Below are 14,274 nucleotides of genomic sequence, written 5' to 3'. Positions count from 1 at the left end.
GTGTCACTTACACTGTAACGTCTTATTTTAGTTACTTTATTATATTGTAAGGCTATCATTCGATTCAATTGATTCATTCTATAGTTGTATATCCTATAATTGTATCAACATCCGAATTTAGTATACAGAAAAGTATAAAAAGTGTACGAGACAAGTGTGATAGTTGTCTTATTAAAAACCTTGTTAATTTAATGTAATAAGAATAAAGGAATTACATAGTACGAACTATATTAAAACGCAGCTTGCATTCTTATCTGGAATTTAGGGAAGGTAAAGGAAATAGAACGTTCGTTCTTCACAAAAATTTTATTTTCGCACATTTCTCGCGTTCCTTTTACAACGTTTGCTACTTCTTGTTTTTTCATTTATACAATTTACAAAAGATCCTCTGTCTTTCATTTTCATTCCCCACGCGCACCGGAAAAATCCGAAATCTTGCACACGGAGACATCAACGAACGAATGCGACGAAACGAGCTGACTAACGATGACGCTGGCGAGGTTTATTTAAACGATGACGGTAATAAGAATAATTTATTATATAAGTCGATAATAATAATATTAATAATAATATTAATAATAATATTAATAATAATAATAATACAATAATAATAAGTAACAAGACTACAGTAACGATAATATCAATAGTCGCACGGAAAGTAACCTTTCAGGCCTATTTTCGCTTTTACTAGCTCCGCCTCTTTGGCTTGTGAACGTTTCATGACTGACCGTACATTATCAATGGTATAAATAAATAAATAACGAAGAGAAGATATCCATCGACCATACACTAAACGAACAATGTTTTCCTCGGCTGATTCACCCGAGAGATGTGTAAGATAAATGTGTTTAATTTCGTTCAAAGCATCGTTCGGATTGGGCAAGTTACTAGAATTTCTCATGGTCAAGTCAATTGAAGACTATACAGTGAAATTACGATAAATCATACTTCCGCTATTTATAGGAGAAACAATTCCAAAATTCTGTTATACAGTCAATCAATCTCAAAATTGTCTCTTTGTTTGGTTTAAAAATTAAGTACAGTTGTAATAGCTACTATTGCCTTTTTTTCTTTTTTCACGGATTTCGATCAAATTATTTTCTTTTCATATTCCATATTAAAGTAAAGTCTTCGTTTAACTTGAAATCATTTGAATTCAAGTAATTTGACTAATCTAAACGAGGCTTGATAGATGGCAAGCTCGCACTTGCCTCTACCGCTCCAAGAGAAACTCTATTCTGGAATTATTTCTTTTTCGTTTTTTTTTCCTTCTTTTCTTATTTTGATTTAAAATCATGATCGCGTTACAATTGTTTTAAACTCGCGAGGAACCTGCCCTGACTCGATTAGATGAAAGCGAACATTCGTGGCTACAAAATCGACTAATTATACGAAGCTAATTGTATGAAACTGAAAAGGACGTCTTTCCCTTGTACGCGTTGACGTACATTAGACTGCGAATGCTTATGCAAATTCATATTTTCAATTCGTATTTCGAAAGCATCCAAATAAATGAAATCTAATAATTAATGCTTTAAATATTATCACCAATACTTTGGATATTTCTTGCATATTTTTGTATATCGCGCGAATTCTGTAAATTTCTTAGATATTTCAATCTCTCATAATTGCACAAATATCCACAGTCCAATTATTACAAAACTAATTAGCGCAATAAAGTATAATCGCCAGAAGATCACAAGCGATCGTTCGATTTCTCGTTCGGTTTCGCTGACGATTATTACGAGCAGCGGCGCGCATTACATAAACAATTTTCTTCGACTAGACGAATTATCTGAAAATTGTGAATCACGAAATTACACAAAAATTGTGCTTCTTACGATACAATGAAAAAGATACTATTGAATATTTCAAATCGCATGGAAAGAGCGTATTTACGCAGAACTGTTTTAATTACTAACAGTTTGATCGTGATTTGCCGTCTTACGTTTCTCAAGCTAGATCACTCTCGATCAAACTCAGTCTTGAAATGAAATATATCAAATTTTTCACATGCATTACAATAAACGCTGAATATACTCGGAAATTTAATCTCACTGCTCGACATTTCATATTTTGCAATCATTCTAACGATCATTCGTTGAGTTCCAATTACGCTAGAACTTCGTTTACACGAACTTTTATTTTGTTTACACGAAATTTCAGTCGGCCAATCTCATTTCGGTTGGTACGCGATTAAATGAATTTCTGCCAGCTGAATGTATTTACCTGAATACGAACCCAATAAACTCTTACTATAATAATAAATAGCTAATGATAGAAGATTAACGAGCAAATTGAAAAATCTCATCACATTTGTTCCAATTACGTAAATTGCTTGCCTGCCGACAAGTTTGCACAAACGAAGTTCTACTGTATATCATTCGTACGTTCGACAGAAAGGGCTCGTTTCAATGATCCCGACGATCTTCGAGCCTCGAGGACTCGACGCAGCACGCCGGTTCGAGACGCGTGTTCCATCAATTGTTCCATTAAAATTTCGTTTTAAAAACAGCGGTACAGAAAGTGGACGTTGTTCACGGTAGGTACAATTGTTTGGTTCGGCCATCGAAACGTCGAGTTCATCAAAAATATCAACTTAAAACCTAAACCTCTCGAGACCGGGAAGAAAAGAAAAAGCAGAGAAGAATCCAATTCTGCTCGTTAATTATTCCGCAAACGAGCAGGATGATCCCTCCTCGAAACGTCTGTGCTTCCGTTATCCGAGAGGCGCGCGTTCCAGGAGGCGAAACTGCATCAATTAAAAGCAGAATTCGAAACAAACAATGCCCAGCAACGGTAATAGAAATTAAACAAGAACTAATACTAGTATCGGCGCGCGTGTAGCGCTGCTACAAATTTCGAGGTACGCGAATTCGAAGCCGCTCAAGTGTCGAGAACGAAACGAAAACGCTGTCGTTACGATAGATATCCGTGTATCTAACCACGGATTCTCTATCGATATCGAATATTCGGATTAGTTCGTCGTATCGGGTGTTCGATAGCTGGCTCGGGCGCCGCTTAATAAAACGAAATAATAAATAAATAAATAAATAAATAAAAACGCGTGAAAATAATATACGTTGTTCGATGATCTCCCTCCGTTTTCTTCGAGGCTGTAAAGGAAAGGGAGAAACGAGCAGAATCGAACGATACTTAAACGAATTCGACACTTAAACGAATTCGACTTGAACACGTGTTTTAGCTTCTAACGTTAACACGCGAAATAATTTAACGGATACAACGCGTTCGTGACTGTATAAATCTCTCGTCGTCACGCCTTAATTATGCTGATAGAGTTAGACTATGTCGCGAGCGGAACTTTTCTATTTGCCTCGCAGGTAACATTTTCGCCGGCTCTTCGAAATAAATAAACGTGGAACTCGAGGACTGGCATTAATATTCAACAATAATATTCTGCTGTCCGATTCGAAGTCAAAGTCGTTAGGACGACGTGTTTCAAATCGCTGGTGAAATTGGTGATTCGATGTTTTTCCATGATTTCTGACACGATACGTTTCAAACGAAAAGATGAGAAAATTCCATTAATGCAGATTGTCACGATATACGGTGAAAGTTCAATTTTCGTAATTGTCGAGTTATCAACTATCGATGCTATTTAACGATTATTTGTAAGCGTAATCAATCGGAAGAAACACGTCAGAAATCCGAACGACGAATCACCACGTTGTTCTAAAGTAAATTTTCGAGCCGTATCTCGCCGTTTCAAAACGAAAAAAAAAAAAAAAAAAAAAAAGAAAGAAGAAGGAAAATTGTTCTCCGACAATGTCTTAATGCCTTAGCTGCCTGCTGCCGCTACTAATTGACTAGCATCGTTAATCACTCTCGGTTTGAACTCGTTCGCCTTTTCGCCATCGACTTTTTGGTACGAATTTCCTCCTTTTCCTTTCTCTCGCTCTTTTTATCTCGCGAAACTCGCGCTGACGATTAGTTTTCGCGAACCAAAGGAAACTCAACGTCGCAACGAAATAATTCTCGATTTACTCGTTAATATCTTTCTTCCTAAATTTTCAACCAATCTGGTATCATTTACGTTTAAGAAATGAAAATAGTTGGGAAATTATAACGAAAAGAATCGATCCATAAATGGGAAAGCAAAATAAATTGAGAATATTTCCTCGTGTGCGAGTCGACCGATGGATAAGAAAGAAGAGAAAAAGAGGACGTGGATTAACGAATGGAGCGGACTCGAGGAGATCCAAGTCGCGACGAAATCACCGGCACACCTTTATCGACGAGAAAGTATCAATAAATAGAAGCTTTCGTATTTACTAGGAATATACGCGCGACGAAGAACGAGAATAAGCAAATAAGTTAAGAAAAAGGCGAAAGACACGCGCTTCCAAAGATCCGCGGTACAACTAGTCGACCATAACGCAACCACCTTATAGTTATACGCAATTTAATTACAAATGGGCCTTTATAGAGTGAACACATATGTTTCGCGAAGAACTCGTGAAAATCGCAACGATATTCTTCGATCATTCGCGCAAGCTTCTTCGTTTCGCTGTTCGATGATTTTCTTTCTTCGAATGGGCCTAAGCTCGTTCTTCGAAATTCTCCTCGAACGAAACTTGAATTTTAGGTCGACGATAAATCATGTTACTAAATTATAATATCAACAGGGACATAGAATATGGACAAAGCTTGAGAAAGTTGTCCCACAAAACTCGCGAATCTTCATCGTATCTTCTTAAGCAAATTTTTCTAAGAAAATCTTGTTACTTCGCGAAACACCAAATTCAAAATACTTGATATTCGTTTCTTATTTGTCTCTCTCCCTCTCTCTCTCTCTCTCTCTCTCTCTCTCTTATCGTTCTCTTGTTTTATACGAGCAACCACGCAATCTCGCGATTATCAGACTAGACCGCGCGGTCGACCGAGATTTACTTCGGTCCAACGCGCTTGTATTATATTCTCGCATTCGTTTTCGCGCACACGCACACACACACACTCGTGCATACACATGGCGGGATGTCCGCCGTTTTGATTATGTACAGAATTATTTACAATGGTATACAGATTAGAGCGCGAATCGATCGCTCGGTCACAAACACGCTGGAGGAGACAGCTTTGATCACATCTTGATCGCACCTTGGTGATGATCGTGGATGTTCGGCAGTCGGTAGAAGATGAAGAACAGAACCAGTTTTTCTTTTCTTTTTTTTTTTCTTTCTCTCTCTCTTTCTTAAAAACGCATCTCGACGAGCATCGCGTTTCGCGATAATTACGTAAATGCCCCGAAGATAACTAAATTCAGCGGCGCGCGGTCGCTGTTTGAATTTCACGCCTCGAGACGTATTTGAACCGAAGAACGTCGAAGTTCTTTTTCCTCGATTAATCATCGATTTTCTTAATTCTCGTATTAATAAACAAAGATCATCGTGCTTCGTGGTTGTCGGATTCAACTTCGTAAAGGAACGAATTTTCCAACGACCAAGGCAAATCCTTGCGATCGTCAGCCGTAAGAGAAGACGCCGGTAGGAGACGTTCGATTCTTTAATCTGCTGGTTTTTTCATTTGCACGACGTTCCGTTCGATTCCCGAGGAAGATCGTTGCCGCGTTTGCTGCCAGGATCGATCCTCGAATAGCGACGAAAACACCATTCTTCTTTCGTTTTCCTCGTGACCAGAGAGACGATCGATCGTTCTCCCTTGGTTCTCTTCTCGGTTTCTTGTATCTGGACACCTTGTTTCCCTCGACATCGCGAAGGCTTCCTCCGGAACATCTTTTCGCCTCTATCTCCGTTGCTCTTCGCTTGTCGTCCGTCTTCGTTCGAGAAGTGAAATTGAAAAGGGCAAAAGAGGTTGTTCGCTAGGATTCTTTGGTTTTCTTCGTGCCACGAAAGCGGCCGATAAGCGAGAAAATAATCCGGAAAGAAGAATCGCGTCTCCTTCTACGCTCGTGTCGTCCGCTCCTCCTCCCCCTCCCATCCCCCCGAAACGAATCCTTTAAACGAAGATTTTTTTCTTCTTCTTCTCATCGTTCTTCTGTTCTTTCCTTATACCATTCCTTTCCATTTCTTTTCTCTCTCTCTCTCTCTCTCTCTCTTTCTCTCACTCTCTCACTCTCTCTGCTCGATGAATCGCGAGTTTTCGTGGTTATCGTAATTCGAACGACAATTTGGGTCCCGTAAACGGATTCCCAGAGGTATCTCGAATCTTTGGTTTCTCACCGGGAAAGTAGGAAATCGCTGACGCTCGAGGGGAAGGGATCGGTTGTATCATTCAAATTTTTCGATTTCTTTTATTATCTTCTCCGTGATAGATTCGTTCTTTCGTAGTTGCGATATTCGACTTGGAGAAGATACGTAGAGTCGATGCGAACCATGACGCGTATGCGCGTAGGAAAGGAATTTTCTTCCTGGTATTTTAATGAATTAATTAATTAATTATCCTATGCACAGTTGAATTTGTCCCGACGTGGGAGAGAGAGACACGAAAGTAATTTTATATTTGTATTGTTTTAATTACGCGACATTTCGACGAATAAGGGAGCTATCTCGCGAAAATTGTATTCGAAAATAATGAGATTTGCTGTCGCACAGTGTTTTCTTTCCGGTCTGTGTTCTTTGTCTTTCTTGTTTCTGTTCTCTCCTTTTTATTTGTATTTTTCCCCTTTATTTCTTGCTTCTCGTTTTATTCGTTCAAGTTTGCATATTCAACGAGTGTCAAGTGTCACGGCTCCTTCGAATATCTTCATTTTGCTTGTTCTTTCAATTTGTACTGATGACTAAGTTCGATCAAAGTAGCTAAAATATTCATTCTTCCACTTCCTTTGAATTTTAATATACTTTTAAAAATCTCCTCTTACGCGAATGCCAGTGATTAGAAAATTATTTCTCTTTCTTCCTGTTAGCGTTACGTAATCATTAATTTTTCCTTCTAATCGTAGTCCTGTTTTGCTAACCATTTACTTACAGTTTCTCCGAAATATCTGCCATCGCTCTCTATCACTTTCCAAGCTCCCCTCGAAGCAAACTCTTGGAAAGTGCGATTTATCAACAGGGGCTATCATCGATTCTCCTCTTCATTCTTCAGTCTAGCAAACAACGAACCTTCCCATCTAATTTTTCTTCGCCGTGTTCGTCCAAAAACTTCGGTTCGCCATACACGACTCAAAAAACCGTCCCGTGCAATGTTCAACTTTCCTTTATTCAAAAATATCTTCTTATCGTCTCTTTGCTCTGCACCGCGACCGCCGTGGAATCGGAAACAGAGGTTTCTTCTTTCTCTTCGTCTTCAAAAAATCCACTAGACGCTTGGAAAAATCTTCTTTTTTTCTTCGCTCATCTTCGTCGAGGTTAGAGAACAGTTTCTCTCGACCGTCCTCTCGATCAACTCAAACTTCCATGTTTCTTCTCGATTTCTCGTCTGTGTCCTCCTTTGTTAGTTCGACAATTTGTTAGTCAGCTTCGCGTTACGAATTTCGCGGTTGGCCGTACGCGAAGCTGACCTCGCGTCATGGATAGTCCGGATGCATGAGATTGTACATGATCGCGAAGATCGTGCAGGCCGCGTATACGCCGAGGGCCACCCACCAGAGAAGCTGTTCGTGCAGCCGCTGCTCGAAGTTCTTCAGCACCAACAAACCGATCGTCAGACCCGCCAATGCACCCGTCAGATGCGCCACGTAGGAAACTGGCGGGCCTATTTGCTCGGCTGCGTATCTGTCGTAGATCGCGAACCCCACGTCTGCACTCGCTGAAAATGAAAATCGTTTCGTTTTACGTTTCTTCCATTTGCACGTCTATCAAGCCGATTGCTTACATAAGAGGAAGACATGTCGAGTTGTCAGTGGATTATCAAGTGGATTGTTGGGCGTTATCTGCTAATTTCTCTAGTTAGGACTTTCCTACCTTTGAAACTCAGAATAATTTTAATTGGACAGAGTAGGCAATTGGATATCGAATCTCGGCAAGTAAAATACTGGAGTAATTTTGAATTCCGTGTTTCAGCGTTACGTCGAGAATTAGAAAATTTGTCTGAGATTAACAGGATCGAGTCGGCAAGAAACTTGGAAAATCGTAGCGACGTTAAAGCAATGCTGTGAAAACTGCAAAGCTCGTTTTACTCGCGTGTAGAGTGTACCATTTCCTCCTGCTTCTGTCTTCGTTCCCATGCTACAAACACTTTCCGTACTTTGTCCTCTGTTTTAACAACACCAGCAAAGGGAAACCGGCAAGTTATATTAACACTGGAACTACCACACCAGTCAAATTGACTGGTTTTACAATTTTATTTTCAAATTCTTACTTCATGTTATATTTTTTCCCGTAATAACGTAATGACTTTCGCAACGATAACTAAAAGAATAATATAATGAATTTTATTTTGTTTTTTATGTATTCAAACTGAAAATAATTTTGTATCAAGGTTACTTATATCAATACCAGTGAAAATGACTGCTACTTGTCAAAGTGTAAAAATGTCTTGCAATTTGTTTTCGAACCCCAATTAACCAGTTTCCTCGTTTTGTACTTCCCACGCGTTTTTACAATTTTTACCGCGTATCATTCGATATGACGATATCAGTTATCAGGAAAATTCCGGATCGATCGCTAGATGCTAACACTAGAAATATTTATATAACACAATTTTATAAATGTGTCAACCCTCGTTTAGGGATCATGGTCCCGGATGGATTAATAATACGAAAAATGTACTACATAACATGGAACTCCTTCTGTAAGAAAGTAATAAATCAAAAAATATAGAAATATTCTATTATTACGTATTTTTTTAAAAGACCAGTCATTTTGACTTGATTTGGTAGAAAGAGCTTAATGTTAACTATCGGTAGTTTCAGTGTTAAATCCGTTGATCTTTATTCAAACTTTATCGCGGAGCCACGATGCGTGAAAGGGATGCAAAAGCTGCGTAAAAGGTTTCACACGGCACTGAATTAGAACACAGACTTAGATAAAGAGCACTATTTTTGTTGAAGTATACAGGGTGGTTGGTAACTGGTAGTACAAGCGAAAAGGGGATGATTCTACGCGAAAAAGAAGTCGAAAATATAGAATAAAATTTTTTTTTTTAATTTTTCCATCGAGACAACGATCTACAGTGAGATCCGTTATAACGTACCGCACGCGTACCGAGCGAAAATTCAAAGTCGATTTTCTCGAAAACAAAGCCTCGAACGAAAAATTTTTATTCTATATTTTCGACTTCTTTTTTCGCGTAGAATCACCCCCTTTTCGCTTGTACCACCAATTATCAATCACCCTGTATATACCAGTATGAAAGTATGTCACAAAATAACCGTGTATCGTTGAATAAACGTTGAAGATTTACGTGGTCAGGGTGATTTTAAATTCAACTTTTTTTAAACATGCTCAAGGCTTTTTATCTTCGATCGCGTTTTAATCGTTCGTTAAATTAGATCGATATAGATTTGACGAGCTTAAAGTGGATCTTGTATTATTCCATAAGCTTCTATTTAACGAATTTTTAATTTTTTACCTTCAAGTTACGAAAAAGTTCAGGAGGGCATTAAATCGGTTGAAAATACTAAGTTCGAAGTTTGGAAAGATTTTTCACATTTTTCGTTCTTCGAAAGCTTTATACGTATAGCTTGAAAACTTTCTATATAACTTTTTAAAGAATCGTATGAAGTTTTACGATCTTTGTTTTTTTAAATATAATAAATCCTTCTCTCTTGCTTAAACGAATTTCTCTATCCGTGTAATATCGAAAAAGATACGGAAAGAAAATGTCGAAAACGTAGATTTTGTTCGAAATCTTACCGATTACAAAGATCCCTATTAATCGAACAATGCCGAACTCCATGTTATTATAATTGAGAAGGACGTTGGCTAAGTGAGCCGCGAGGAGGGCGTAAACACCACCGCTTGCGCCAACAAGGTACACGTCCGTGTCGAACACCGAAGTACCCAGAGAACCTGCAAACATAAAAAGAAAATTCATTTCTCGTATCAAATTATGCATGTTACGGTAAAAATGTTATATCGAAACACCTATCACTGTTAGCCTCTCATTGTTTGAAACAAACACCGATAAAGATTAGTTAGGAGAGACGCGGTCGCGAGGAAAACGCGTCAGCGAGAGGCGTAAATTCTCGCTACGATTCGGTGAATCGACGCCGCGAAGTAGTCGTTCCCCTGTTTCGGTTAAGATAACAGAGGTGGTTGAATGAATATGACACAGTAGAGTAAGTTATATTTCACCGTTTATTCCAACAACTTATAACGAAGGCAATTACGCTGGTGCGTATGTACGAGATGAATGAGTGACTGATCTGCGGGTGTGTATACCCGGTGGAAGGATGTTGACCGTTCGAAGGATGTAAAATCAGTACTGTCTTGGGAGACGATGCTGTGTCGGAGGAAAGCTAAGGATGGGTGTGTCTAGCGCACGGGACCATCGGATTTGTTGGTGCCGATGTTAGTTAAGAGAGTGAGGGAAATAGGCTTCGTTGTTAATTGGTTAAACGAAGGGTCTTAACCGCTCTCGAGAGAAAGTGGTTAGTGGGAGGAAAGTTGCAGCGTACGTGAGAGAAACTAACTTTCCCTCGTCAAACCGTGGTAGACAATAGTCTTTGGAAATTCTTCGGAAACAGACGTTTGTTTGGTTTGAAGGACCTTTACTAGGAAATCTATGAGATTTATGGAAGGTACTTGAGACTGTCGAGGGTACGCAATGAGTATCCGAAGACATCTGGTTGCCATCTTGCCCGCGGTGTGTGGCCTGGGCTAGGTAGAGTGTTACGCGACGTAACAACGGATATTTGCATCTCCTTGTAACGTTAATATTATATTTTCTCTTGAAATCTTAGATACGTGAATTTCCATGATATTTATAAAATAAGGAATCGATGGAATTTCATAAAAAGAACAAACAAATGGAAGACTACTACCATTATTTGTTCTTTTCTATTTGCTGACACGAACTTGTTTTCCTTCAACATCTTGAAATCAATCTTAAAAATTAAAATGCTTGAAAATCTTGAAGATTCTACAAACTGTTTCGTCTCGTGTATAACAAATTTAACACTTTCGCGAAACAAGTTGGCGTGCACGTTACTGCACAAGTGTATTCTATTGTAGCAAGTTACACGGTGTAACAAAAGACCGCACGTCGTCGTTTCGCATGCGTGCGAAGCAACAGATGTTTCCGAGTAGGAAGCCGAAGGAAGAGCCGACAGTGGAAAACTGTGCTGTAGACAGCCAACTTACGACTAGTTTCGTCACTAAAATTTATAGTTTCAGGATGTTTACTCGGGACCATAATGATGATTAATATCGGAATGTTCTCGCGTCATTTCTTCTAATACGACGAAATTATTCAGGAAAAGGAAATTTTCAGTGGAAGATATCGTTCTACGTTTACTAATGTTAAAAACCTCTAGACGAGAAACGATATTTTACAAACGAAATCGTTAAATGTCGACGAGAAATAGACGCATTTACTGAAGAATCAAAGGGATCATCCACGTGGAAAATCTAACAGTGGATGCTTTATACCTCGAGTATACCATCGCTCTAAAATTAGTAGTATAACACGGTGATAGTCAGACGTGGCGGAACGATCATATAGAAGCACTTCGCTTCATTTCTATCGTCCGGGCATGACTCTGGATAGGAGATTGACATGGAAACAACGCATCACAGACAAATCGAAGCAACTCAAGGCTAAACTTACAAAATTTTACTGGTTCATTGGCCGTCGTTCCAACTTAAGCACTCAGAGCAAAATAATGCTATATAAAAGCCATATTAAAACCTGTTTGGACATATGAGATCCAACTATGGGGAACAGCGAGTAACTCCAACATAGAAATCCTTCAACGATCTCAATAAAAAACACAAAGATCCTTAATAGATGCACCTTGGTATGTCACCAACGAAACAATCCACCGCGACCTCAAGATACCCACAGTCAGAGAAAAAATATACAAGTTCAGAAGCAGATATAACACAAGAGTCAACAACCATTAGTCACCCAACTACTTGACACGACGGACCAGATCCGCAGATTAAAATGAAAATACCCTTTAGATCGAAGCATTAGATTCAACTAGAATCAACATAATATAAATTATTATAAACCAAGTTATTGTACCATGCCAAGTGAAGTTATTTAAAATTCTCAACGAGAATTGATTGTAAATAGTCTACCAAATAAAAAAAAAAAAATTTCTATCGTGTTCGAAAGTTTCTTTGTCATCTCCAACACTAAAATACTTTCCCATTATCCTTACAGAACTCACGTATCTCTGTAATATTTATTTTTATGTATTATTTTGTGTATTATCTTTTTCGATCGTCCTATAGGTCAAGTGTACCGTCGTTCTAAAATCAGTAGTATACTACCGCGCTAGTCAGACATCGCGAACACGTCGTAAACAAACCATTTCTAGAAACTCTTCGCTTTATCTGTATCAGAAAATCAGTTGGAAAAAATCTGTCGGTGAAAGTCTGCTGGCGGTGGGAACGAGAGAGCGGACGAAGTAGTAGCCGAAGAAGTAGACAATTCTCCAGGTCCAGACCATTACAGCCTGCAACAGTTTGTCCGCAGAAATTATACTTCTTAACTTAAGAGCGAAAATAAACGAAAATTGGACAAAAAATAGAAATCTTCGTGCAAACCACGACCAACAACAATACGAAGCGACTTTTTCAAGAAGATTCTTATTCTACCAAGACACGACCAAGTCGTAATCTCAAGAATCCTAATGGGCCACGCGAAACTCGCTCGCCAATATCTTCTCAACAAAGAAGAATGTCCAACCTGCGAACTGTGCGAAGTTCATCCGACAGTAGAGCACATTATCATTCATCGCAGAAGACACGTCATGAATAGACAACGATTCAGCGTAAGATCCAGCTTGAGAGACGATTTAAAGGACAATGAACCGACCCAAAATCTACCGCGCTGCCTAAAACATACCAGACTGTACAACAAATTGTAAAGTTCGTTGTTGAGTCGTTGATAACCAAGGCAAATGCAACGTCGATGCAACAATAAGAGCAATTGAAATAAAATCAATTTTCTCCTGATGCTAAAATATCGGAATATTCGATCGACCACGGGGATTAACAAACGTGCAATTATCTCATCCGCGAAACTTTTGGCTTTACGTACTATCCGACAATAATCTACTTCGTTCTACGGAACAACTTTAGAATTTAATTATAAAATTATTTACTAAGCTATTAATTTCACCTGCACTGCTCCTGTGTTAGTCTAGTTCGATTGTGAAGCATATAGGGAGAGAAAGAGAGAGAGAGAGAAAGAGAGAAAGAGAGAAAGGGAGAGAAAGGGAAAGAGAAAGAAAGGGACAGACAGAGAGAACAGTAGCAGTAGTGGTAGTAATTAGCGAGTGACCTGTATCGTTCTGGGAGCTCCATAGGGTAGTGGCTCTGCTCACCACCATAAACCTCGTAAACTACCTGTGCATAGAGTTTCCTCCGGTTGGAAATCGGATATGTGTTTCTACCTTGGCAAGGAAACGTTCGCTTCACATCAGACTGGTTACTATCCGTATTAAGCAAATTACTTATCTCTAATGAATCGACTAACTATAACCGAGTTCCATAGAAATTAACAATTTACGTATTACATACGTCCGGCGAAAGAATCGGGTTTCATCGGGGAATTCGAGTTGGGGAACTTTATTCTTCGAAGGATAGTGCACGTTCGTATTGAATTATCGTACGGCTTCTATCGCTACGTATAATCCCTTATGGAGTTGAAGGTTGGAAGAGAAAGCGCAAATCGTTCGAGGAATTTAGTTTCAAAGCGTAACTTTAGAGACGAGAAGAAAGATAATAAAATGAACGTTGAGATAACTTTTTACGATGTAAATAAAATAACAGAGATAATGTGCGAGAAGGAAAATATTAAGAATTACGAATCCATCGTCGAAGTTTCTTAAAATTATCGAAAATTAGAAATTACAACGAAATCTTACGTCGACGAAAATTATGTCTGCTTCTGCTTAGAATTAATAAAAGCTGTAATAAGACAATTATGCGATTATTGCAACGTTAAACAAGCTGATCTGTGTCGCTTTGAAATCTTATTTAAAACAAAGACAAAGCGAAATGCTGCACGTTAAGACGAACAGAGACAAACGAATATTAATCCTTGGCTGTTTATCACGGTATCAAAATTCAGAAAGGGTCGTTACCATTAATCAACAGACTGTTAACGCTGCTAATAATGATAAAATAGTAAATACGATGGTAGTAACAACGGCTGGTTATAATTTACGGTATGTTATCA

The 14,274-nt window shown here is 38.7% G+C and overlaps 1 protein-coding gene across 3 annotated transcripts in view; it reads right to left on the bottom strand.

The window, feature by feature from the left end:
* Nucleotides 1-4,807: 4,807 nt before the first annotated feature.
* LOC117214655 (protein rhomboid) overlaps nucleotides 4,808-14,274 on the bottom strand; it is a 501,274-nt gene continuing 491,807 nt past the window's right edge. For all 3 annotated transcript variants that reach the window (XM_033460869.1, XM_033460861.1, XM_033460879.1), the window contains 2 exons: nucleotides 9,774-9,929; nucleotides 4,808-7,725 (listed from right to left, as the gene is read on the bottom strand). In XM_033460869.1, coding sequence (XP_033316760.1) covers nucleotides 7,484-7,725; nucleotides 9,774-9,929 — 398 coding nt within the window. In that variant the 3' untranslated portion in view covers nucleotides 4,808-7,483. The remainder of the gene's footprint in view (nucleotides 7,726-9,773; nucleotides 9,930-14,274) is intronic.

The sequence above is a fragment of the Bombus bifarius genome, unplaced genomic scaffold (assembly GCF_011952205.1).
Source record: "Bombus bifarius isolate JDL3187 unplaced genomic scaffold, Bbif_JDL3187 scf7180000007970, whole genome shotgun sequence".
NCBI classification, from domain to species: domain Eukaryota; kingdom Metazoa; phylum Arthropoda; class Insecta; order Hymenoptera; family Apidae; genus Bombus; species Bombus bifarius.
The sequence above is the reverse complement of the archived record's forward strand: the minus strand, read 5'-3'. Positions and strand labels throughout refer to the sequence as shown.